A 22,249-nucleotide genomic window follows, 5' to 3' on the forward strand; every position below is an offset into this window, starting at 1 on the left:
CTAGATACCTGGTTTAGTGTTTCACTGTTCAGTATTAAATAAGTAGTTAATGTACCCATTTTTAAATTTGTGTCTTCTGTTTCACTCATTGGATCCTCAAACCTGCTCTCCCGCATTGCAATTTTACGCTACAGTATGATAAACTTTCAAGAAAACATTCAAGTTTAAAAGAAGTGTAGGTAAAGGGGCCCAGGTGAGTTTAGTGGGAGCACAGAAAACATCAGCTGCAAACTGAAAGCCGGACCATTAGGATTTCTGTAAGAGGAAATAGCAGATTGGTGGAGTTTTTCCTGTATTCATTTCTGTGACGGTGGAGTCACAGGTAATCACTATGGTAAATGATTAAGGAAAACCCGCAGATGATAGTTGAAGAATGAACTGCAAAAAAACCCTGGGCTGATTAGAATAACTAAGATACCATAATGTTTCTGTCAGAAATGTTACCAGGTGTGCTCTGAATATTCAGTTCAATTCCCAGAGCATGAATGGCAGATAAGTAAAAATTCAGAAAGGCAAAGAGAGAAAAACATATTTGCTCCAGTTTGAAACATTCAGAGAAGTCACTAGCTCAAAAAAAGGTCTGCAGAGAACCAGTGTTTTTAAAAGAAAAAATTTAAAAACATATTTTACAATGTATTTCCTAAAAAAAAAAGTTGAGTGAAACTCTATTACCCAAGAGGGGCAGTGGGCTGGAAGATTAGAACTGTGATTGAAGATCTGTGATTTTGTGTCAAGTCTACACTACAACATAGGAACAGTAGCTATTAATTCAAAGTGAATTTCCACTGTGTGCAACAGAATACATTGACCAAAGAGGTCTCTAGTTTGACTCACAAACTGTTGGCTTAGCCAACCTCTGTGATGCTGGGAGAGTGCGAAGATAATGAAAACATTAAGTTCCAACAACCCTACTGGTGTGGTGTGGAATTTGCTATCAGGTTTGCGTGCTGTGATTCCTTGACAGGTTTCAAATGTATTAAGTACAGTTTAGTTGCATTCAAGACGTCATACAGGCAACAATTAAACCAAAATACAAGCTCAAATCTCAGTGTGACAGTTTATGAATTCGATTAATTACAATCACAATTAATTACAATCACAACATTTATCATTGTTACCGTGAAAATTGATCACACTGTCAAACACACTGGTTAACTAGTGTTTTTGTAAGGAAAGAAAACTGCTGCCCTTGTATGGTAAATGTTTGTCTTCAGCTAAGTAAGCAAGAAAATCTGATGTTTGTAGCCCACTGGCTTCCCTCAGTTAATAAGGAGTCCTGAAGAAGGGTCTCAGCCCGAAACGGTGACTGTTTATTCATTTCCAGAGATGCCACCTGACCTGCTGACTTCCTCCAGCATTTTGCGTGTGTTGCTTAATAAGATCAATAGTCTTCTTTGTTGAGCTACTTACAAGAAGCACTATAGTGCTACAACCAAAATTGGAAGAGAAATAAGTCGCAGCATGGAATTTTCCATCAAGTTCACTGTTGGGTTTTAAATGTATAAAAACCTATATTGTACCCACACTGTATTCTCTGGGTACAGTACTGGTAATGGAGTTACCAGTACTCCATTGAACTGGTAATGGAGTTACACTAATTTGGAGATAATTATACATTTGTAAGAAAATTCAACATCTGCATGAATTGGTGTACCTAAGCAGTGATTCACTAAGATGCACCACTTTATAAGAACAGGAATTTTTAAAAAATATTCGATATTATACAATTATATTAAAGTGGAGTTGTTTCATTTTGAAAGAACAGCATACACTTGGTGATAAGTGAATATAGACAATATTCAATTAAATATTTAATTCTCATCAAAGCAGGTTAAGAACAGGAAACTATATAGACAAATGCACGATTAAAGACGGTGCAGGGGGCAGGATTTCAGGTTTGTGGATCATTAGGATCTCTTCTGGGGAAGTTATGACCAACTTAAAAAAAAAGGGCTGGGTGACACTTGAACTCAAAAGGGACAATGGCCTTGTGGGCAGGTTTGCTCGAGTTGTTCTGGAGAGTTTAAACTAGGTTGTCCGGAGGATGGGAATCACAGTGATAGGTCAGATGATGGAGCTTTGCATGTAAAGGGAGATGCAATGTGCCCAGAAACTGTGAGGAAGGATAGGCAGTGGATAGGGCACAAATACAGTCAGTTGGATGGGTTGAAATGTGGTTAATTTAATGCAAGAAATATTAAGAATAAGGCTGATGAATTTACAACATGGATCAGTATATGAAATAATTATACTATGGCCATTATAGAGACCTGGCTGCTTGATATTCTGGGATTCAAGTGTTTCAAAAAGGGAGGGAAGGAAGGTAAAAGAGGTAAGGGAGTAGCATTACTAATCAGGGACAGTATCTTAGCCGCAGAACGGGAGTGTATCATGGAGACATCATTTACTGAGTTAGTGTGAGTGGAAGAAAAAAACACTACATATATATAGTGCCTATAAAAAGTATTCACTCCCCCCCAAAAAAAAAGTTTTCATTCTTTATTGTTTTACAACATTGAATCACAGTGGATTTAATTAGACTTTTTTGATACTGATCAACATAAAAGAAAGACTCTTTCGTATCAAACTGCAAACAAATTTCTACAAATTGGTCTAAATTTATTACAGTTATTAAACAAAATAATTGATTGCGTAATTACTCACCCCTTTCAAGCCAGTATTAGGTAGATGAACTTTTGGCAGTAATTGTAGCCTTGAGTCTGCGTGGATTGGTATCTATCAGCTTTGCACATTTGGACAATTTTTTCCCCATTCCTCTTTACAAGACTACTCAAGCACTGTCAGACTGCACAGGGATCATGAGGGAACAACCCTTTTCAAGTCCAGCCACAAATTCTCAATTGGATTGAGGTCTGGATCCTGACTTGTCCACTCCAGGGCATTAACTTGTTTTTAAGCCATTCCTGTGTACACTTGAAGTCATTGTCTTGTTGGAAACAAATCTTCTCCCAAGTCACATTTCTCTTGTGGACTGCATCAGGTTTTCGTCCAGGATTTCACTGTATTTTGCTGCATTCATTTTACCCTCTACCTTCACAAGCCTTCCAAGGCCTGCTGTAGTGAAACATTCCCACAGCATGATGCAGCCATCACCATACTTTACAGTAGGGATGGTGTGTTTTTGATGTGTGGTGTTTGGCTTACACCAAACATAGCGCTTAGACTGATCGGATAAAAAGCTCAATTTTGGTTTCATCAGACCATAGAACCTTCTTCCAGCTGACTTCAGAATCTCCCACATGCCTCCTAGCAAACTCTAGCTGAGATTTCATGTGAGCTTTTTTCAACGCTGGCTTTTTCTTTGCCAGTCTCCCACGAAGCTGCAACTTGTTGTATGCATAGTCTCCTCCATCTCAGCCACTGAAGCCTGTAACCTCTCTACAGTTGTCATGGCCTCCCTAACTAGTCCCCTCCTTGCACAGTCGCTCAGTTTTTGAGGACAGCCTGCTCTAGACAGGTTTACAGCTGTGCCATATACTTTCCATTTCTTGATGATTGACTTAACTACTCCAAGGGATATTCGGTGACTTGGGAATTTTCTTGTATCCATCTCCGAACGAGCTTTTCAATAACCTTTCAACAGAGTTGCTTGGAGTGTTCTTTTGTCTTCAAGGTGTAGTTTTTGCCAGGATACTGACTCACCAGATACAGGTGTATTTTTTTATTACAATCAACTGAAACACCTTGACTGCACACTGTGATCTCAATTTAACTAATTATGTGACTTCTAAAACCAGTTGGCTGCACCAGTGATGATTTGCTTTGTCATATTAAGGGGGTGGGGATGAATACTTATGTAATCAATTACTTGGTGTTTTATATTTGTAATTAATTTAGATCACCTTGCGGAGATCTGTTTTCACTTTGACACAGAAGAGCCTTTTTCTGTTGATCGGTGTTAAAAAAAAAAGCCAAATTGAATCCACAGTATTTCAATGTTGTAAAACAATAAAACGTGAAAACTTCTGGGGAGGGGGGGAAATGGGTTGAATACTTGTTATAGGCACTGTATATGATGTACAGGAGGATTACTACAATGAGCGTAACACCACCCGGGGATGAAGAGCACTATGTATCTAGAGGCAAAGGATTCTTTAATGAATACTTTGCTTCAGTGTTCACCAAGGAGAGTGACTTTGATAAATGTGAGGTCAGAGTAGTACAGGCTAATTTGAGCTTAAAAAGGAGGTAGAGTTGGAGCTTTTGACAAACATTAATACAGATAAACCTCTGGGAACAGACAGGATCTAACCCAGGTTACTACTGGAAACAGGGGAAGAGATTGCTGGGGGGGGGGGGTTGACCATGATCTTTGCATCCTCCCTGAGCACAGGAGTGGTACTGGAGGATTGGATGATGGCAAATATTGTACTGTTGTTCAAGAAAGGAAACAGCTATAATCTTGGGAATTATAAACCACTGAGTCTTGTATCTGTGGTAGATAAACTGTTGGAGAGAATTCTTCAGGACACAATCTCTGAGCATTTGAAACATCCTAGTCTTATTAGGGACAGTCAGGGTAGGTTATGCCTCACAAGCTTGATTGAATTTTTCTAAAGTGATTAAACAAACTGATGAAGGTAAAGTGGTGGATGTGCTGTATATTGATTTTAGTAAGACACTTGACAAGAATCCCCATGGTGGACTCATCTAGAAAGTCATGAGGCCTGGGATCCATGGAAAATTGGATGCCTGGATTCTGAATTGGCTTGCCTACAAAAGGTAGAGGGTGGTAGAAGATGAGAGTATTCTGCTTGCAGGCCCATCCCTAGTGGTATTACACAAGAATCAACTCTGGGACCACTCCTCTGTGATTTTTATAAATGACTTTCATGAGTAAGTGAAAGGGCAGGTTTGTAAGTCTGCAGATGACATTAAGGTTAGGTAGTGGAGATAGTGTAGAAGATTGTTGTATGTTACAAAGAGATATGCAGTAGATGTGAACCTGAAGGTGGAGTACAAGTCCATGGATCTCTGAAAGTTGCCGTGCAAGTTGACATGCTAATTCAAGTGGTGTAAAATGTGCTGACCTTCATTAGTAGGAGGATTAAGTTCAAGAACTATGAGGTAATGTTGTTGCTTTCTAACACTCCAGTTATACCACACTTAGAATATTGTGTTCAGTTTAGTCACCTTATTGGAAGCATGTGAAAGGTTTAGAGAAGGAGCAAAGGTTTATCAGGATGCTGGCTGGATTAGAGAACATATCTTATGAGGAAAGGCTACATGAACTAGGGCCATTCTCTTCCCAGCAACAGACAATGAGAGGCATCTTGATAGAGGTGCATAAGATTATGAGAGACAAAGCTAGAGTAGACATCTAGCACCTTTTTCCCAGGGTTAACAGTGGCCAACACCAGAGGACGTCCAGTTAAGGAGGCTGGGGGTAAGTTTAGGGGAGATGTCAGAGGTAGGTTTTTTTTCAAACAGAGTTGTGGATACCTAGAATACACTGCTGGGGTGGTGGTAGAGGTTAATACAATAGGGACATTTTAAAAAACTTTTAGAAAGGCATATGGATTAAAGAAAAATGCAGCGAAGTTACGGGCTGTGTAGGAGGGAAACGTTAGATTGATTGCAAGGTAGGTTTATATACGTTGGCACAGCATAATGGATCTCAGGGCCAACACTGTACTGGACTGCTCTATGTTCAATATGGAAGTTGTTTTTGTCCCAGGATAGAGTCAATCTGCCTCAACTAATTGGAAATTCATTTCCAAAAGTGTTTGTAACTCTAATGAGGCAATACAAGGTAATATAAAATCTTTATAGTTCAATGTACCAATATTTCATAATCCTGCTCCAGAAAGCTATGTTCTACAAGGTGATAGCATGTTATCAGGTAGTTATGAGATTCTTGGTCTACCAACATCTCTGAGATGGAACATCATCTATAAAACATTCCACAAGTGTGCTCACCTATGAATTAAATTTTTATTATACATTTGAGGAAAAAAAGGATGTAGTCAGATGGCTGAACAACATAAGAGAGATTTAATAGTTTCCTTCCTATTCTCTGATAACATACAGAGGTGCCCAGCCATGTAAAGAGGCACTACAACATGGTAATCTGTGGCATAGGGCTCTGAGGGGCTGGAGAGTCCAGGATCCTAATAGCACAATAACCATAGGCTGTCTCAGTTTGGCAACTTTTTAAGGAGCCAAGAAGACAATGGAGCCTGCAGACTTAGGGCGAGGTGGTGAAGTGAAATTTCATTTTCTGCAGAGGCCTTCAATTTGCATATGCTGAGGGAAGTAGATACAAATGTTGGAAAGAAGAGATCCTCTAGTTTGAGAACACCGGGAAAAGGTAGGGATGAAGATGGTGGCTCAAGGGATTGTGAAACATCAACTCAAAAATCTGATGCCAGGTACAAACACAAACTTACAGGAAACAGCAAAAATGCAATAAAACCACGTCCCAACCCATGCTCACCTTTTCTGCACAATAAGGTTAATATTTCTCAAAGCCACGTACTGCACTTCAGGTTCCCCAGACAACAAGGTGACCAGGGGAGGAGCAAGCTTCTTCAGAATGGTGTTGTAATATTCAGAATCCTTGGGAAGGAGCTCAATAAACTTCATCAGCACTTTCACAGCCGAGAGGACAACTGCAGAGTTAGCATGGGAAAGTCGTGGTGTCACCCGCTCACAGATACTAGCAAGGAAAATAGAAAGGCTTTATTAATCTTCAACAGAGCCTTTCCCTACATATTTCACAAATTAAAGCTGATCCATGGCATGTAATTCAGAGTGGCACGTGCACTAATTTGGAGCTAAGTCCAGAAGAAATTTTGGTTAAGTACAGTGTTTAGTTGAATAGCATTCAGGATTGGTTTGTTCTCCCAGTCTCGCTCACATGAAAACAACACTATTTGATTTATAAAATCAACAGATAAGACATGGAATAAATGAACATTTATGGAAGCTGCTTTTCAGTGGCACAAGATTTTGTTTATTCATATGCAAGTTCTCCCATAGAATGTCCTTCCCTTTCAGTATGTGGGGGGAACTGTACTATTATAATCAACTCACAGGAGGGATGTTGATTACGTTATGGACAGAATACACAATCTGCCATTACACTCAGCTAAAAAGCCTGAGTGCTTTGTTTCCAAAGGTCCACTTCAGTCATAATTCAAGTTTAATTTAAAACACTACAAGGTAGAAACTTAAGCTTGTAAATATATTTTGCAGGAATGATACAATGGAATTTCATGTTGCATTCTGCTTTTAAAATTTGGTTCCACTAAAGTCTGTATTATAGAATCGCAACACAGAATTAATACTTCGGTCAATATGTCCATGCCAAACTAACTGGAGATATGCCCATAGTAGGAAAATATCCTTCTGAGCCCTACTTGCTTAAGTGCTCATCTAAATGGCTCTTGAACAAAGTAACTCATGTCAGATGTAACTCCACTGCGTAAAACAACCTACCTCTCATCTCCCCTTTAAAACTCCATCCTTTCACCTCAAATCTATACCTTACTACTTCTGAGAACCTACCATGGGAAAAGTAGGGGTGGCACTGTAGCGTAGTAGTTAGCACAATGTTTTTACAGTACCATCGACCCGGGTTCAATTTCCGCTGCTGCCTGGATGGAGTTCGTACGTTCTCCCCATGACTGTGAGGGCTTCCTCCGGGTGTTCCAGTTTCCTCCCACAATTCAAATTACCGGTAGTCATTGCAAATTGTCCCATGATTAGGGTAGGATTATATCGAGAGATTGCTGGGCAGCGCGGCTTGAAGGGCTGGAAGGGCCTATTCAACTTTATATCTCAACCAATCAATAAATAAATAAGATTTTAACCATCTATGTCTCCAATAATCTTATATACTTCTATCAGGTCACTGTTCTGCTCTCTTTGCTCCACGGAGAACTAGCCCAGCCTGTCCAATCTATTACCCAAAACTAAATAAAGTCCTCTAATCTAGGGACCACTCTGGTGAATCTCTCTTGTACTCTCTCAGGTACTATGACATCCCTGTTACAGAATGGCGAGAAGAACTGTACACAATACTCTGAGAGAGACCAAACCAGCGTTTTGTAAAGTTGCAACATACACTCAGTGGTCACTTTATTAGGCATGCCCATACAACAGCTCGTTAACGCAAATATCTAATCAGCTAATCATGTAGCAACAACTCAATGCATAAAAGCAGGCAGACATGGTCAGACCGAACACCAGAGGGGCGAAGAAATATAATCTAAGTGACTTTGACTGTGCTACGATTGTTGGTGCCAGATGAGAGGTTTTGAGTATCTCAGAAAATGCTGATCTCCTAGATTTCCATGCATAATAGTCCATAGAATTTACAGAGCATGATGAAAAACAAATCCAGTGAGGGCAGGTCTGTGGGTGAAAATGCCTTGTAAATGAGAGAGGTCAGAGGAGAACAGCCAGACCGATTCAAGCTGACAGTAACTCAAATAACCACATATTACAACAGTAGTGTGCAGAAGAGCATCTCTGAATAACAACATTGAAACAGATGGGCTACCGTAAGTTTATCTATTCATTAATGCTCCATTATTTACTGTGTTTGCCCTGCCCCTATTTGATTTCCCAAAATACTCCATCTCTTTTTTTAATGGGGGGGGGGGCTTAAATTACATCTGCCCATCTTTCCCTCTAATCCATACTCTGCCATAGCCTTAGATAATCTTCCTTGCTGTCCATACCACCATTTGTGTCATCACCAAACATACTAATTATGCCTCTTACATTCACATTTAAGTAATTAATATACATCACAGACAGCAAAGACCTCAGCACCAATCCCTGCCATTACAGACTTCTAATCAGGAAAACATCCTTGCAGTATTATCTACTGCCTCCTCAAGCAAATTTTGGATCTCATTAGCTAACTTGCTTTGGGTCCTATGGACCTTAACCTTCTGAACCAGCCTGCCATGCAGGACCTTATCAAATGCCTTACAAAAATTTACATTCATATGCCTTCATTAATCTCCTTTGTTATTCTAAAAGATAATCAAATTAGTGAGATAGGACTTTTTCTCTTAAGGCTATATTGACTATTACAAATTAGTCCTTACTTTTCCAAATGGGCGCAAATCCTGCCCCTGAGAATTCTGTCCAACAAATTTCCTACCACTGCTAAACAGCTCTCTGGCTTGTTATTTGGTTCATCCCTAATGTCCTTAAATAAAGGAAGAGTCTTCTGATACTTCACTTGTGGCTAACACAGATGCAAAAATCTCCATGAGGGCTCCAACAACCTTCTTTCTTATTTTCATAATAGTGATGAAGAGAACACATCTGTCCTTAAGGTTTTATCCACCATTATGCATTCCAAGACATCTAACACCTTCACTTTTTTAATCCAGACCATCAACCCCTTCTCTGAATTCCTTGCCCTTCACATCCTTCAATTTAGAGAATACAGATAAGAAGCATTTGCTTAGGACCTTGTCCACATCGCCTGGCTCCAAATGTGAATTACCTCTTGGGAACCAACTCTTTCCCAAGCTACTGTTTGTTCCTAATATACTTACAAAATGACTTGGGATTCTACTTGATCTTACTGGAAAAAATATTTCAATGGCTGGAAATATTTCAGAAATCTACTACTGCATTGGCCAGATGCAACTTGGTAAGCAGCACAGTGGCATTAGCTTAGATCCAGCTGCATTGGTGTTGCATTATACTAACAAAGCTTTCAGATTTGTAGTGACAAAATCAATGTTTAATCTGATGCTAGGGAGTACAATGAATTCTTCAGCTGTTTACATATCGAAGCAAACACATGAAGAATTCTGTACAAACAATTAATTCATACTAATAAGCAAAATTAATAATAAATTGAAAGCTATAGCAATATTGTAATTGTAGGATTAAAAGTCATTACTAATTCATTTTTCAATTAGGCAATGCTAATCTCACTAAGGGAAAGTCAGTGCCACTATATGGACAATGCTTTGCAAATGCAATTTACTGAGAAGGCACAGTCACTACTATAGCACACTGATAAATTTCAAAAAACTTTAAGCAACAGTGCAGAAATGAGGACTATAGCAATATAACTCAGTGAAGCATAATTGTGGTAAAGACAACAGATGTGGGACTGTGTTCCAATGACAATCATTTCGTAGTCAAGTATCATGATTGACCTTCATTACTAAACCATGCATAGATCAGTGTCAAAAAGAAATGGAAAGTTCAGCTCAAAATCAAAGCACATTGCAGGTCATTCCTTTCAGAATTTAGATTAACAGCCATAAAATTATAATCTCCCATCAATCTTCTACCACTGCCACATTGATGAAATGGCTCTGATGCAAGTCATTCATGACATCGTCTGTGTGTAAAGGTTAACCATCGCACATGGAACCTTCTTGAATTCTCTGCAACCTTTGACAAAGTTAATCACTCCATCGTACTCTGAAATCCTCTCCCCTGGGCAGGGCCAGCTGCTTCTTTTCATTTTTAATCTATTTATTCCCTGCCAACAATCACCTGCAACAGCTGCACTTCAAGCTCTTGCACTATTACCTCTACCTCCACAAGGATCTGTCTTTGCTCCCCTATTGCTCAAGAACATCAGCTAAAAATGGTCAACTTCCACAAATCAACAGAAAACACCAAGCTCACCCTAATCACCTTATGTCGAAACCAAATCAGACTATTCAACATCACGTCCTGAGTGAGCAAAATTTTCTTCCAATTACATATACAGCACAAGGCACAAATCTGTTGTCTTTGATTTTCTATCACAAACTCTGTTCACTAGCTGCTCAGTTTATTCCTCTCCCGAGCAACTGTTTTCATTCTTGATGTAATATTTGACACCATGAGAAATTTTGGCTCACGTATCCAGAATTGTTCATTTCCACTTTTGGCCCACATCCCTTTGCTTCAGTATCTCCACAGCTGAAACTCTAATCAATGCCATCATTACCCCTATACCTGATCATCCAATATATGACCGCTCCCTTTCTGTATTTCATAAAGGATCATGCAAGTTTCTGCTACTCCTGTGATGACTCACATCAAGGTCTTTTCTCCAATTACCCCTCAGATTGATGAACTGTTTAACATGGAGCTCAAAAGTTATATCCTCCATGACTTCATCCTTCCCTATAACTTCTTCCTTGCAACTCTCTAAAACATTTGCACTCCCCCAGTCTGATCCTTTGTTCATTCCAAAATTCTTCCACCCCCGACATCTAGTTTGACCTGCTAACGTCCTGGTAACCCTAAGTCCTTATGCCTTCTTTTCCTCCTTTAAAACGCACCTTGCATCCTATCACTCTGCCTGCCTAATTGCAGTTTCCCCAATATTCTCTATCTGTGATATTGGTCCCAGTAGTGCCTTGAAATGTGTTTCTCAAGTTACATAAATACAAGTTTTAACCGTTGGACCCCTCTTGCCATCCACCTTAACCATCATATCATTTCTTGACCACCTCCTTATGACAAAGCTTAAGACATCAGCCATTGCATTAGGTGTGAACTCACCTCTGTGCCTCACGTTCATCCCTGGGATTGTAGTTTGACAAGCAATCAAGAATAAAGATCTGACCCCATTCAGTGCATTCATTGAGGGCGGTAATGAGTTTGTTAATATTCTGAGGATTGAGGTCAAGTAGGTTACTGTTTGGATGCGATTCACTGATCTCAGATAGAGCAGCCACAGCATTTGCAACCACCTGTGAAAAGATATCAGAAGAAAATTTAAAATACGTTTTAAAACACAGCCTTCAAAATCAATTCCTTGGTTTATATAGTGAATATTTCAAATCAGTGTCAATGTGGGATGTCAACTTTGTCCTTTTTCATCATATAGTTTGTTGGATTATATAGATGCATTGTCAGTGATGAAGCCATATATACACTCTAACATGTGCAGCACAAAATTAGTCTCAAATATATTGTGACGTTGTGGGGGGGGGGGGTTTGACAGCTCATCCCTGCATTTCTAATGACTAGCACTGTCTATTGTTCATGTGTTAAAATGCCTTTGTGGAGGGGGGGGGAGATGCAGTTCATTTATTATTACATTTTAGCTTGGATTATACAGTTATTTGCTTGTATATTTGTGGGTTACCTTAACCGTAACCAGGGTGTGTGTTGGTCACCTCCCCTGTCTGTTTGAGACTGGTTGGGTTCACTCTCCGGGTCATGGTGCCCGGTCTGTTCTGCGTTTATCACAATAAAACGGTTGTCAAGTTAACAAGCTTCCTCGTCTGTCATTATGGACCAAATGCTCGCCGCAATAGGAAATATTGCAATCCTGTGTGCACGTTGCCCAAGATTTGAGGAGAAGGCAGGAAACATTCTTGGATACAGAAATGCAAGACTAAGATATCAGCTGAACTCAGTGGTAGCAACCCCATCTCTATGGCACTCCAGACACTTAAGCAGAGTTCCAGCATCTGCAGTCTTATGGATGACACATTAAACTAAAACTCCTGAGCCCTCTCATCAAATATTATAAACTATTTCAAATAAGTGCACTGCAGTCATTACCTATATCCAGAACAATATTTATCCCACCATTAACATTGAAGACAATTTATGTAGGCAATTTTCTCATGTTGTTTTGTGCGGAAATCAATATTTTCCTTTATTACAATTAAACTTCAAAAATATTATACTAGTTATGGAGCAACAAGGTCAGAAAAGCTGCTAAATAAATCAAAATACTAAACAAAACATATTACACAAACCAACTCAATTTTCCTTTCCAATTTCAAATGCAGCTCCATACCATTTCCAGGCTAAATACCAGCAGTGGACCCATGTCCACCTCTACTGAGGAACACACTATTCATGAAACTAACTTTCATGGCATTTATACCCTAGATATACTATATGGATTATATGTCCATGACAATAAAGTTGCATCCAGTATTTTGCACTGATTCACACAACACACAGATATTTTCCATTCCACTGCATTTTATCTCTGCTGTATTGGCTGCCTTCCATAGCACAGAGCAACAATATTATATCCTGCTTACTTCACCAGTGCTTGATTCCAAAGCCATTTTCTTTCTGGCTTCACTTATACCATAAAATATCCATACTTTAAGAAACATCACATTTTAATGCATGAAACACAACTAGTACAAACACTACTGAACTTTGAGCTGTAAGCAGAATTTACATCGATCCAATACTTTGGTACTTGCAAATGCCTTTTGCAGATAAGAAAGCAATTTTGAAGTCCAGTCATCACTGTGTGAGAATGTTACAGCTGACTAAGTAAAGTTCACATATGAGAAAACATCTCAATAATTTGTTTTCTAGTGATGGTAATTAAAGATAAACAAGGTTCTCATTGTGCTTGTGAATATTTTATACCCAAATTGAGATTAAAAAAAACATTTTCCCTCAGTTCAACTTAGAAAACTCTCAGTTCTATGTTAGAACATCATCATCTGAAGAGACCCTTAAAACCATAAGCTTCTGGGTCTAAGCCAGCATTTTTTAATCTTGAAGAATATAAGAAAGGGAATTGATGTGCTTTGTCAAATCTTCCAGTATGCAATTGGAAATGTGGTTCCGTTTTAATTAAAATTCATATAACATTTCTGTTGCTCCACATTCTCTGAAGAACCACAAGATAAGATTAATTTTTTTTATCACTTGGTACAGAACTCTACCTGGGTCTTTTCCTTGGAGAAATGAACCATGGTGAGCCATACTTAACCTATAGAGTAAAGTGAATACTGATCTGGCAACACCGATTTTTAGTGAGATTACTCTGCTCTGGTACACTAAATATGGAACTATAATCTGTTTGTTATTAGCCAGTGAGAATGGTAATGGTAATGTGCATTGAGTAAAATCTAAATGCCTCCTCGAAGCCCATTTAAGCTAAGGGATGTTATAGTCCTTGGGAATCAACGCTGAATTCACTAATTCAGCCTTGTCAGTTTGTATCATAGAGTCATCAACTTGATGTTCACCTGGTTTACTCTCTTCACATGGGCTGCCCAGTGTGCTGAGTGTTTCCAGCACTCTTTTTGCTCAGACTCCATGCAACGGTAGCATATTGTCCCCTCCCCCACCCTCACTGTTTTTATTAATTTATTTCTCTCTCCTCAATTTTCATCTCATCTTCTTCTGACGAACAGCCATAAGTAACAGACTTTTACCACCATCTCTCAGTGGCCAATAACACCAATTATATCACTGGTTCTTCTCTTTGTCTTCATTCTATCTCTTTGTTCTTTCCACACTCTGGCTCTACACATGCACCTACTTGGTTTGAATTATAATTTTATCCATTTCCAACAAAAAGTCATCAAGCTGAAATATTAACCCTGTCTGTTTCTTCACACACTGTTCACTCAACCCTGGGACATCTGGAAAGCAAAGATCCATACAAGTGTCCATGGTATTACAGGAAAATTCTAGCAAGGATTGGCCTCATGATTGGTAGGAGGCAACAAGTGGGAATAAAGGAAGCCTTTTCTGGTTGCCTGCCGGTGACTAGTGGGTCTGTGTTGGGACTGCTTCATTTTAAGTTACACTGCAGATGCCGTGGTCAAATCAACACATACAACAAGCTGGAGGAACTCAGCAGGTCGGACAATACCCTTCCAAACATTGACTGCTCGTTTCCACGGATGCTGCCCGACCTGCTGAGTTCCTCCAGCTTGTTGTACGTGTTTATTTTAAGTTAAATGGCAAAGATTTGAATGATGGTTTTGTTGTAAAGTTTGCAAACGATACTAAGATAGCTGGAGGATCAGGTAGTTTTGAGGAAGTAGAGAGGCTACAGAAGGACTTAGACAAGGAGAATGGGCAAAGTAATGGCAAATGGAATACAGTGTCGGAAAGTGTATGGTCATGTACTTTAATAGAAGAAATAATAGAAAGGGTAGACTATTTTTTTAAATGGACAGAATTTACAGAAATCTGAGGTGCAAAGGGAGTCCTTGTGCAGGTTAATGTCCAGGTTGAGTCTGTGGTGAGGAAGACAAATGCGATGTTAGCACTCATTTCAAGAGGTCTAGAATATAAAAGCAAGCATGCTGAGCCTTTATAAAGCACTGGTGAGGCCTCACTTGGAGTATTGTGAGCTGGTTTTGGCCCCTTATCTTAGAAAGGATGTGCTGACATTGGAGAGGGTTCAAAGGAGGTTCACAAAAATGATTCCAGGATTTAACGACTTGTCATATGAAGAGCGTTGATGGCTCTGGGCCTGTATTTGCAGGAATTCAGAAGAATGAGGAGTGACCTCATAGAAAGCTATCGAATGGTGTAAGGTTTTGATAAATGGATGTGGAGAGGATGCTTCCTAGTGGGAGAGTCTAAGACCAGAGGTCATGCCCTCAGAATAGAGGGGCATCCTTTTAGAATGGAGATGAGGAATTCCTTTAGCTGGAGTGTGGTGAATCGGTGGAATTTGTTACCACAGCTGCAGAGGCCAAGCCCTTATGTATATTTAACGCAGAGTTTTGATTGGTCAGGGCATGAACAGACACGGAAAGAAGACAGGAGATTGGAGCGAAGAGGAAAAATGGATCAAACATCATGAATTGGGGGAGCTGACTCAATAGGCCAAATGGCCTAATTCTGCTCCTATATCTTATGATCTTATGGAAAATCCTACAAAAAGTAGTAGATATGTCGCAGTCCAACACGGGTAAAGCCCTGCCCACGTTTGAGTACATCTACAAGAAATACTGTCACAGGAAAGCAGCATTCATCATCAGAGACAACCCCACCCCCATCACCACGGACATGCTCTCTTCTCGCTGCTACCATCAGGAGGGTGGTACAGGAGCCTCAGGACTCACACTACCAGCTTCAGGAACAGTCATTACCCTTCAGTCATCATGCTCTAGAACAAGAGGGAATAACTTCATAAGTTCACTTGCCCCAACACTGAACTGTTCCCACAACCTGTGAACTCACTTTCAAGGATTCTTCATCTCATGTTCTCAATATTTATTGCTTATTTATTATGATTCACTTTGTATTCGCACAGTTTATCATTTTTTGCACACTGGTTGTATGACTAGTTGGTGCGATCTTTCATTGATTCTATTCTGGTTATTGGATTGATTGAGTATGCCCACAAGAAAATGAATTTCAGGATTGTAAATGGTGACATATAACTTTGATATTAAATTTACTTTGTACTTTGACTCTGCCTGACTTACTTAGTATTGACAACATTTTTTCCCAGATTTCTGGCACTTCTTGTTTTGTCTCTCTTCTAGTATTAGGCTGTTGCTTAGCACAAAGATAAAATATTTATCAGTTGCAAGCAGATGCAGGATTAATACCTATTCTCGGCAGACAATATTTAAATGGGACTGGATCAACTTGCCTACAGAGCTGGAGCTCTGTTGTATCTAGTGTAGCCACTCCTGCCAATCCTGACCAAAGCTCATGCAGGAAGGTCATGCAAGCTCTGAAAGCACTTTCATATCAAGCAGTCTGCATATGTAACATCCACCATTTCAATACATTAGATCAGAAAATTAAACCATAGCACATTTTGATTTCCCAGTAAACTGTAAATAATATACAGTGTATCCTGGCTTAGTATCTGACGATCACACTGTGAAGGGCAAACTGCATTCAAGGCACTTTATCATGAGTTAAAAATTTCAGTTGCTTTCACCAGCAATAAGTTATTTTTGCCATATTCAATGCAACTTTGAAACTTTACTGCAAGCAGCCTTACAAAGAATGTAAAACCTCCGCTGAATATTTAACAATGCTTTGCATAATCAAAGTACCGCATAGAAAAAGAAACATACAGCTGGTTTCACTGCCCCAGAGGTGAGGCTTCGATCACTCATGCACAGAAAGTCACCATGACTAGACATTTATTCATTGTTCTAAAAACATACTCGCTTCAGTGAGGTCTTTTATGTTTTCAACCATATTCCATGCTATCTTTGTTAGGACAAGGGTGTAGACACAAAAAATTTACCTCAAGGCATTAAATCCAGAAATATTAATATCAAGCAATGCAACAACAATAGAATGCTTTATTAAACCCACTGGATTTTATATCTGGTTCAACGTCGAGATTCAAGATTAATTGCACCATGTCCTCAGTCTTAGAAGGAAGGGATAAAACTGCAAGAATGAAGGTGGTGAGTACTGGTGGAACTACATGCATGGATATCGCGCTAACAGCCCTAAAACCATTTAACCATATAACAGCACGGAAACAGGCCATCTCGGCCCTTCTAGTCCATGCTGAACACTTAATCTCACCTAATCCCACTGACCCGCACTCAGCCCATAACTCTCCATTCCTTTCCTGATATAACCATATAAAAGAAACAGAATTCCAGCCAACTCAGCTTGTATTGAGCTGAAGTGACACACACACACACACCCTGTGGGATCATCTTCATTTCAAGCAAGTTATGTAAGTAACAACTACCATTCCTCTACAGGAGATCACTCAAGTTGCAACACATTTTGTTTCCAGATTATTGTGAAAATAATATATTTCTTGACTTGCTTGATAACTTACAAAAGATTCCATTGCCAGAGGACTCGGGTCTGCTTGGCATTACAGTACACATTATTCCCCGGATAGACATAGCTAGCTTTTGAGAACTGATCTACAGAAAATGTCACTTCCAACCAAATGGACAGCTACAGCCAGCCATTTTCCTTGTTATCGCTTCCTGATTTTCACTGAAAATTTGCTTGAAAACAAAAGCTCTGCAGGTACAGAAGGAGAGGAGTTGGGTGACCCACCAGAAAGGACAGTCAGGTAGTGCAGGAGTCCCCTATGGTCATTCCCATCTCTTTTGGACTGAGACCTTTCACTGGGACAAGAGAAGGGGAGGAAGAAGCCAGAATGAAAAGGTGGGTTGGGTCACAATTTGGCAAGTGATAGGTGAGACCAGGTAAGGGGGAAGGTAGGTAGAAGAGGCAAGGGCTGATGGAGGTGGAATATGACAGGAGGGAACAGTAGACCTTGGAATAAATGGAAGGACGGAGGATGGGAACCAGAGGTTTGCGATGGCAAGTCGTGAGGACAAGGAAGGGGAAGCAAGGGAATAAGAGGAAAAATAAAGGTAAGGGATGGTGAGGTGGGGGGGGGGGTCCTTTACAGCTTAAAGCATGGGGCAGATTTTCATAGCATGTTCTGTCATTAAAAACTGCTTTTGGAATCATAATGTCAGTGAGTTATACAGCACAGAAAGAAGAACTTTGGCCCACCCATCTTCATGCCAAGTACCCACCAATACTAATCTCATTTACCCACATTTAGTCAGTAGTCTAATATGCTTTGGCAATTCAAGATGCTTCTTAAATATGGAGGGTGTACCTACCTCCATCATCCTCCTCAGACAGTGCGTACAGAATGCAACCGTCCTCTTGCTGACAAATTATTCAGGTCCTATGTAAACCTCTCCTTCAACCTATGTCTTCTAATCTTAAACATCCCTGCCATAGGGATTTTTTCTTACAATCCATCCTATCTACATCCAGTCTCATAATTTTGTAGCCTCTTTCAGTATGCCCTCTCAGCTTCCTCTACGCCATGGAAAACATACCCTGTGTGGTCTCTCCTCATAGCTTTTGTGGAATCTTTACCCTAAACCACAGTAGAAGTGAAGACACTACATTACCTGGAATGGATGAGTTCCATCCCAGCATTAGAGGACCTTCTTCGCCACTATGAACATCAAATAAAAACTTTTTACATGAACATTTTGCTTTCCTCTAACATTTACTTGTCAACAAATACAATGAAAAATACAGATTCCCAGAAAAGAGACAAACATAATTGGTGCCAGTTCCTATGATTTACATATCATTTCATATACAACTAAACATCAAACAGGCAAGCAAATAAATACACCAAACACCTAGTAGTCAATCTTCTATAGCCACAAAAATACAACTGCAGATGCTGTGGATCAAAGAATACGTACACAACGCTGGAAGAACTCAGCATCCTGATGAAGGATCTCGGCCCGAAACGTTGGCTACTCTTTTCTCACGGATGCTGCCTCACCTGCTGAGTTCTTCCAGCGTTGTGTACGAAATCTTCTATAGAATTGCCAACAATGAATTGAGATCAAGGCCTGGAAATGTCTTCACACATCAAACATGGATGCTATGCAATGAAAATCAGCTGACCTAGAGTGGTATAATATTGCACATTTCTGAGAGACAATGTCTACAGGAAATTCAACCCAACTTTTTGCTTACTCTTGCACCATTTTTCTATCATTGGACATAAAACTCATCTTTGAGGCGATCTTCAACCTCACAAGACTGGATGTTTAGCCATGATCTTACGTAGAGATGAAGAGTCAGTGGTCAAAATTTGCTCTTTTCTTATATTCTTGAAAATAGTTCTCACTGAGCGGCCAGATTTTACTAATCTGGTTCCTCTTGAATCTGGGCTAGTTTAACAATCTTACTGCATTTCAAGACACATGAGATCCAAGATGATGTAATCTGGAGCAACACACAAAGTGCAGGAGGAGCTACGGTCTGTATTATCCATGGAGGAAAGTTTGTGGCTGAGACCCTTCATCTGGACTGGAAAGAGGGGAGGTACCCAGTATAGAAATGTGGAGAAAAGGATACAGCAAGTGCTGGCCGTGATAGGTGAATCTAGGTAAGGGAGTGATAGACAGGTGAAGGGGGGGGGGGGAAGAGTAGGGATGAAAATAGGGTGGGAGATGTTATGTGGAGTAATAAAGGGCTGAAGATGATGGAATCTGATAGGAGAGGATGATAGAACATGGAATAAGGGAAGTGAGGTGGTAAGGGGAACCAGTGGGAGGAGTGCGAGTGATGGGCAGGTGAAGAGGGCCAGCATGAGAGAACGAAAGACAGAGAGTGTGAGGGAGGGAATGACATAGGGCGAAGGGGACAAGTTGGATCAGAAGAAGAGAGTAAAGAAAAAAATGGAAAAAATGGGACAGAGGGAGAGCAGTTACAAGAAATCTGAAAATCTAATCTGTGCTTTCCAGACAGAATGCAAGGTGTGCTTTCTTTAATTTTCATTTAGCCTCAATCTGGTGGTGGAAGAAGCCGTGTACTAACCTGTTGGTGTGGGAATGGGAAGTGGCCTTCAAGGGACAGAAGGCACTCAACAAAAGTACTTCTAACTACATTCTTATCCCACTACCACTACGCATGAACTCTTGGAATCTCAGCTACAGCCCAGTGAATCAAAGATTAGGTCACTCTTAGATTTTTACCCACAGAAACATGAAGCTGGCTGCTGTTGTTTATGTCTGTCATACTTCATAACACCCAACTTCTTGAGGAGAGCTGAAGAAAGCATGACAGTACCTCCCAAAAAGTTTGCAAAGATTTGGCATGACAGCTAAAACTTTGACAAACTTCTAAAGATGTGTGGTGGAGAGTAGATTGACTGGCTTGCATCAAGGCCTGATATGGAAACACCAATGCCCTTGAATGGAAATGCCTACAAAAAGTAGTAGATATGGCACCATCCATCATGGGTAAAGCCCTCCCGATCACTGAGCACATCTATATGGAGAACTGTTACAGGAGAGCAGCCTCCATCATCAAGTACCCCACCTCCCTCTCTTCTTGCTGCTGCCATCAGGAAGGTGGTACTGGAACCTCAGGACACACAATACCGGGTTCCAGGAGCATTATTACCCTTCAACTCTCAGGTTCTTGAACTAGAGGGGATAACTTCACTCACCCCATCACTGAACTGTCCTCACAACCTATGGACTCACCTAAGAACTCTTTATCTCATGTTCTCGATATTTATTGCTTATTTATTTATTTTCTTTTGTGTTTACACAGTTTGTTGTCTTTTGCACGCTGGTAATTTATCCATCCTGGGGATAGACTTTCACTGATTCTATTGTTCTTGGATTTACTGTGTGTGGCTGCAACAAAACGGATCTCAGGGTTGTACTTGGCGTACCTTGGTCATAAATTTACTTTGTACATACATTTCCTTCAACCCACAGTAACAGGCAATGCAAGCCAGGTGAAACTGGGAAACCCAACAACGCTGTTCTGTGAGCCTTGTGATTGTAGTCTTTGATATGGCAATTCCACAAAGGAATTAGGGTGACCACAATGCAGCTGTAACGGCAGTCAAAGGCAGTGAAGCAATCTCGAAAACTAAATGTTAAAAGGTTAAAGCATTGAGATTCAAGCCAGGGTATGTGGAAGAAATTCAGTCTCATTTCAAACTCAAGCTTCTCTTTCTCTTTCTCTTGTTCTATGTTTTAGTTTTTTTTTGTTTCTACTTGCATAAACAGTGACATTTCTGGTAATTTGGAGAGCAGATGGGTAAAGATGACGCACAGGAACATTTCTGTAGTGCAGACTGGGGAGCTCCTGGCGATTGAGCAGAAGCAACGCTGCAGCACCAGTTGTTGCAATTCCGAGTTTAATAAGGCCAGGGGATTTTATAACTTTAAGAGTCTTTCTGAAGAGAATGCACAGAAGCACAGAAAAATAATCTTCAGCCAAGATCTATGCAAATGGCGAGATGCTTGCTAGTTTCAGACTACAATATATATGTAGTCTGTAGTGTGCTAACCTTTGTCACATATGGATCTCCCTCGCCCAATAGGTCAATACTATTTAATTTTCACTGAATTGAAGCCCATCACCACAATCATCACTCAGACAACCAGTTGTACTGCATTCACTGCAAAGAAAATATTTCCAGATTCAAGTCTCTCGGCTTAGTGAAATTCAAAATTAATTGCCAAAATAAACAGTCAATGCAATTAATAAGAACACAATTTCTCATGTTCTTACTCTGTTTTAGCAATTATTAAAGTTTAACTCAGATGGCCAGTACTGCAGGACTTAGAGATTTAGGTTTAGTGATTGCTAGTAGAACTGCTTCCTCACAGCGCCAGATACCCATGTTCAATCCTGATCTATGGTCAAGTCAAGTCACTTTTTATTGTCATTTTGACCATAACTACTGGTACAGTACACAGTAAAAACAAGACATTTTTCAGGACCTTGGTGCTACATGAAACAGTACAAAAACTACTCTGAACTACGTGAAAACAAAACAGAAAATAACTACACTAAACTACAGACCTACCCAGGACTGCATAAAGTGCACAAAACAGTGCAGGCATTATAATACCCGGTAAATAATAAACAGGACAATAGGCACAGTAGAGGGCAGTAAGCCGGTGTCAGTCCAGGCTCTGGGTATTGAGGAGTCTGATAGCTTGGAGGAAGAAACTGTTACACAGTCTAGTCGTGAGAGCCCAAATGCTTCGGGTTC

The 22,249-nt window shown here is 40.0% G+C and overlaps 1 protein-coding gene across 3 annotated transcripts in view; it reads right to left on the reverse strand.

Moving 5' to 3' along the window:
* The window catches only part of ap2b1 (adaptor related protein complex 2 subunit beta 1), a 283,798-nt gene that overhangs the window by 211,237 nt on the left and 50,312 nt on the right, over positions 1 to 22,249 (reverse strand). For all 3 annotated transcript variants that reach the window (XM_073053794.1, XM_073053796.1, XM_073053795.1), the window contains exons 6-7: positions 11,506 to 11,696; positions 6,458 to 6,679 (exon numbers count right to left, since the gene is read on the reverse strand). In XM_073053794.1, the coding sequence (XP_072909895.1) occupies positions 6,458 to 6,679; positions 11,506 to 11,696 (413 nt within the window). The remainder of the gene's footprint in view (positions 1 to 6,457; positions 6,680 to 11,505; positions 11,697 to 22,249) is intronic.

This window comes from Hemitrygon akajei, chromosome 8 (genome assembly GCF_048418815.1).
Source record: "Hemitrygon akajei chromosome 8, sHemAka1.3, whole genome shotgun sequence".
Classification (NCBI taxonomy): Eukaryota; Metazoa; Chordata; class Chondrichthyes; order Myliobatiformes; family Dasyatidae; genus Hemitrygon; species Hemitrygon akajei.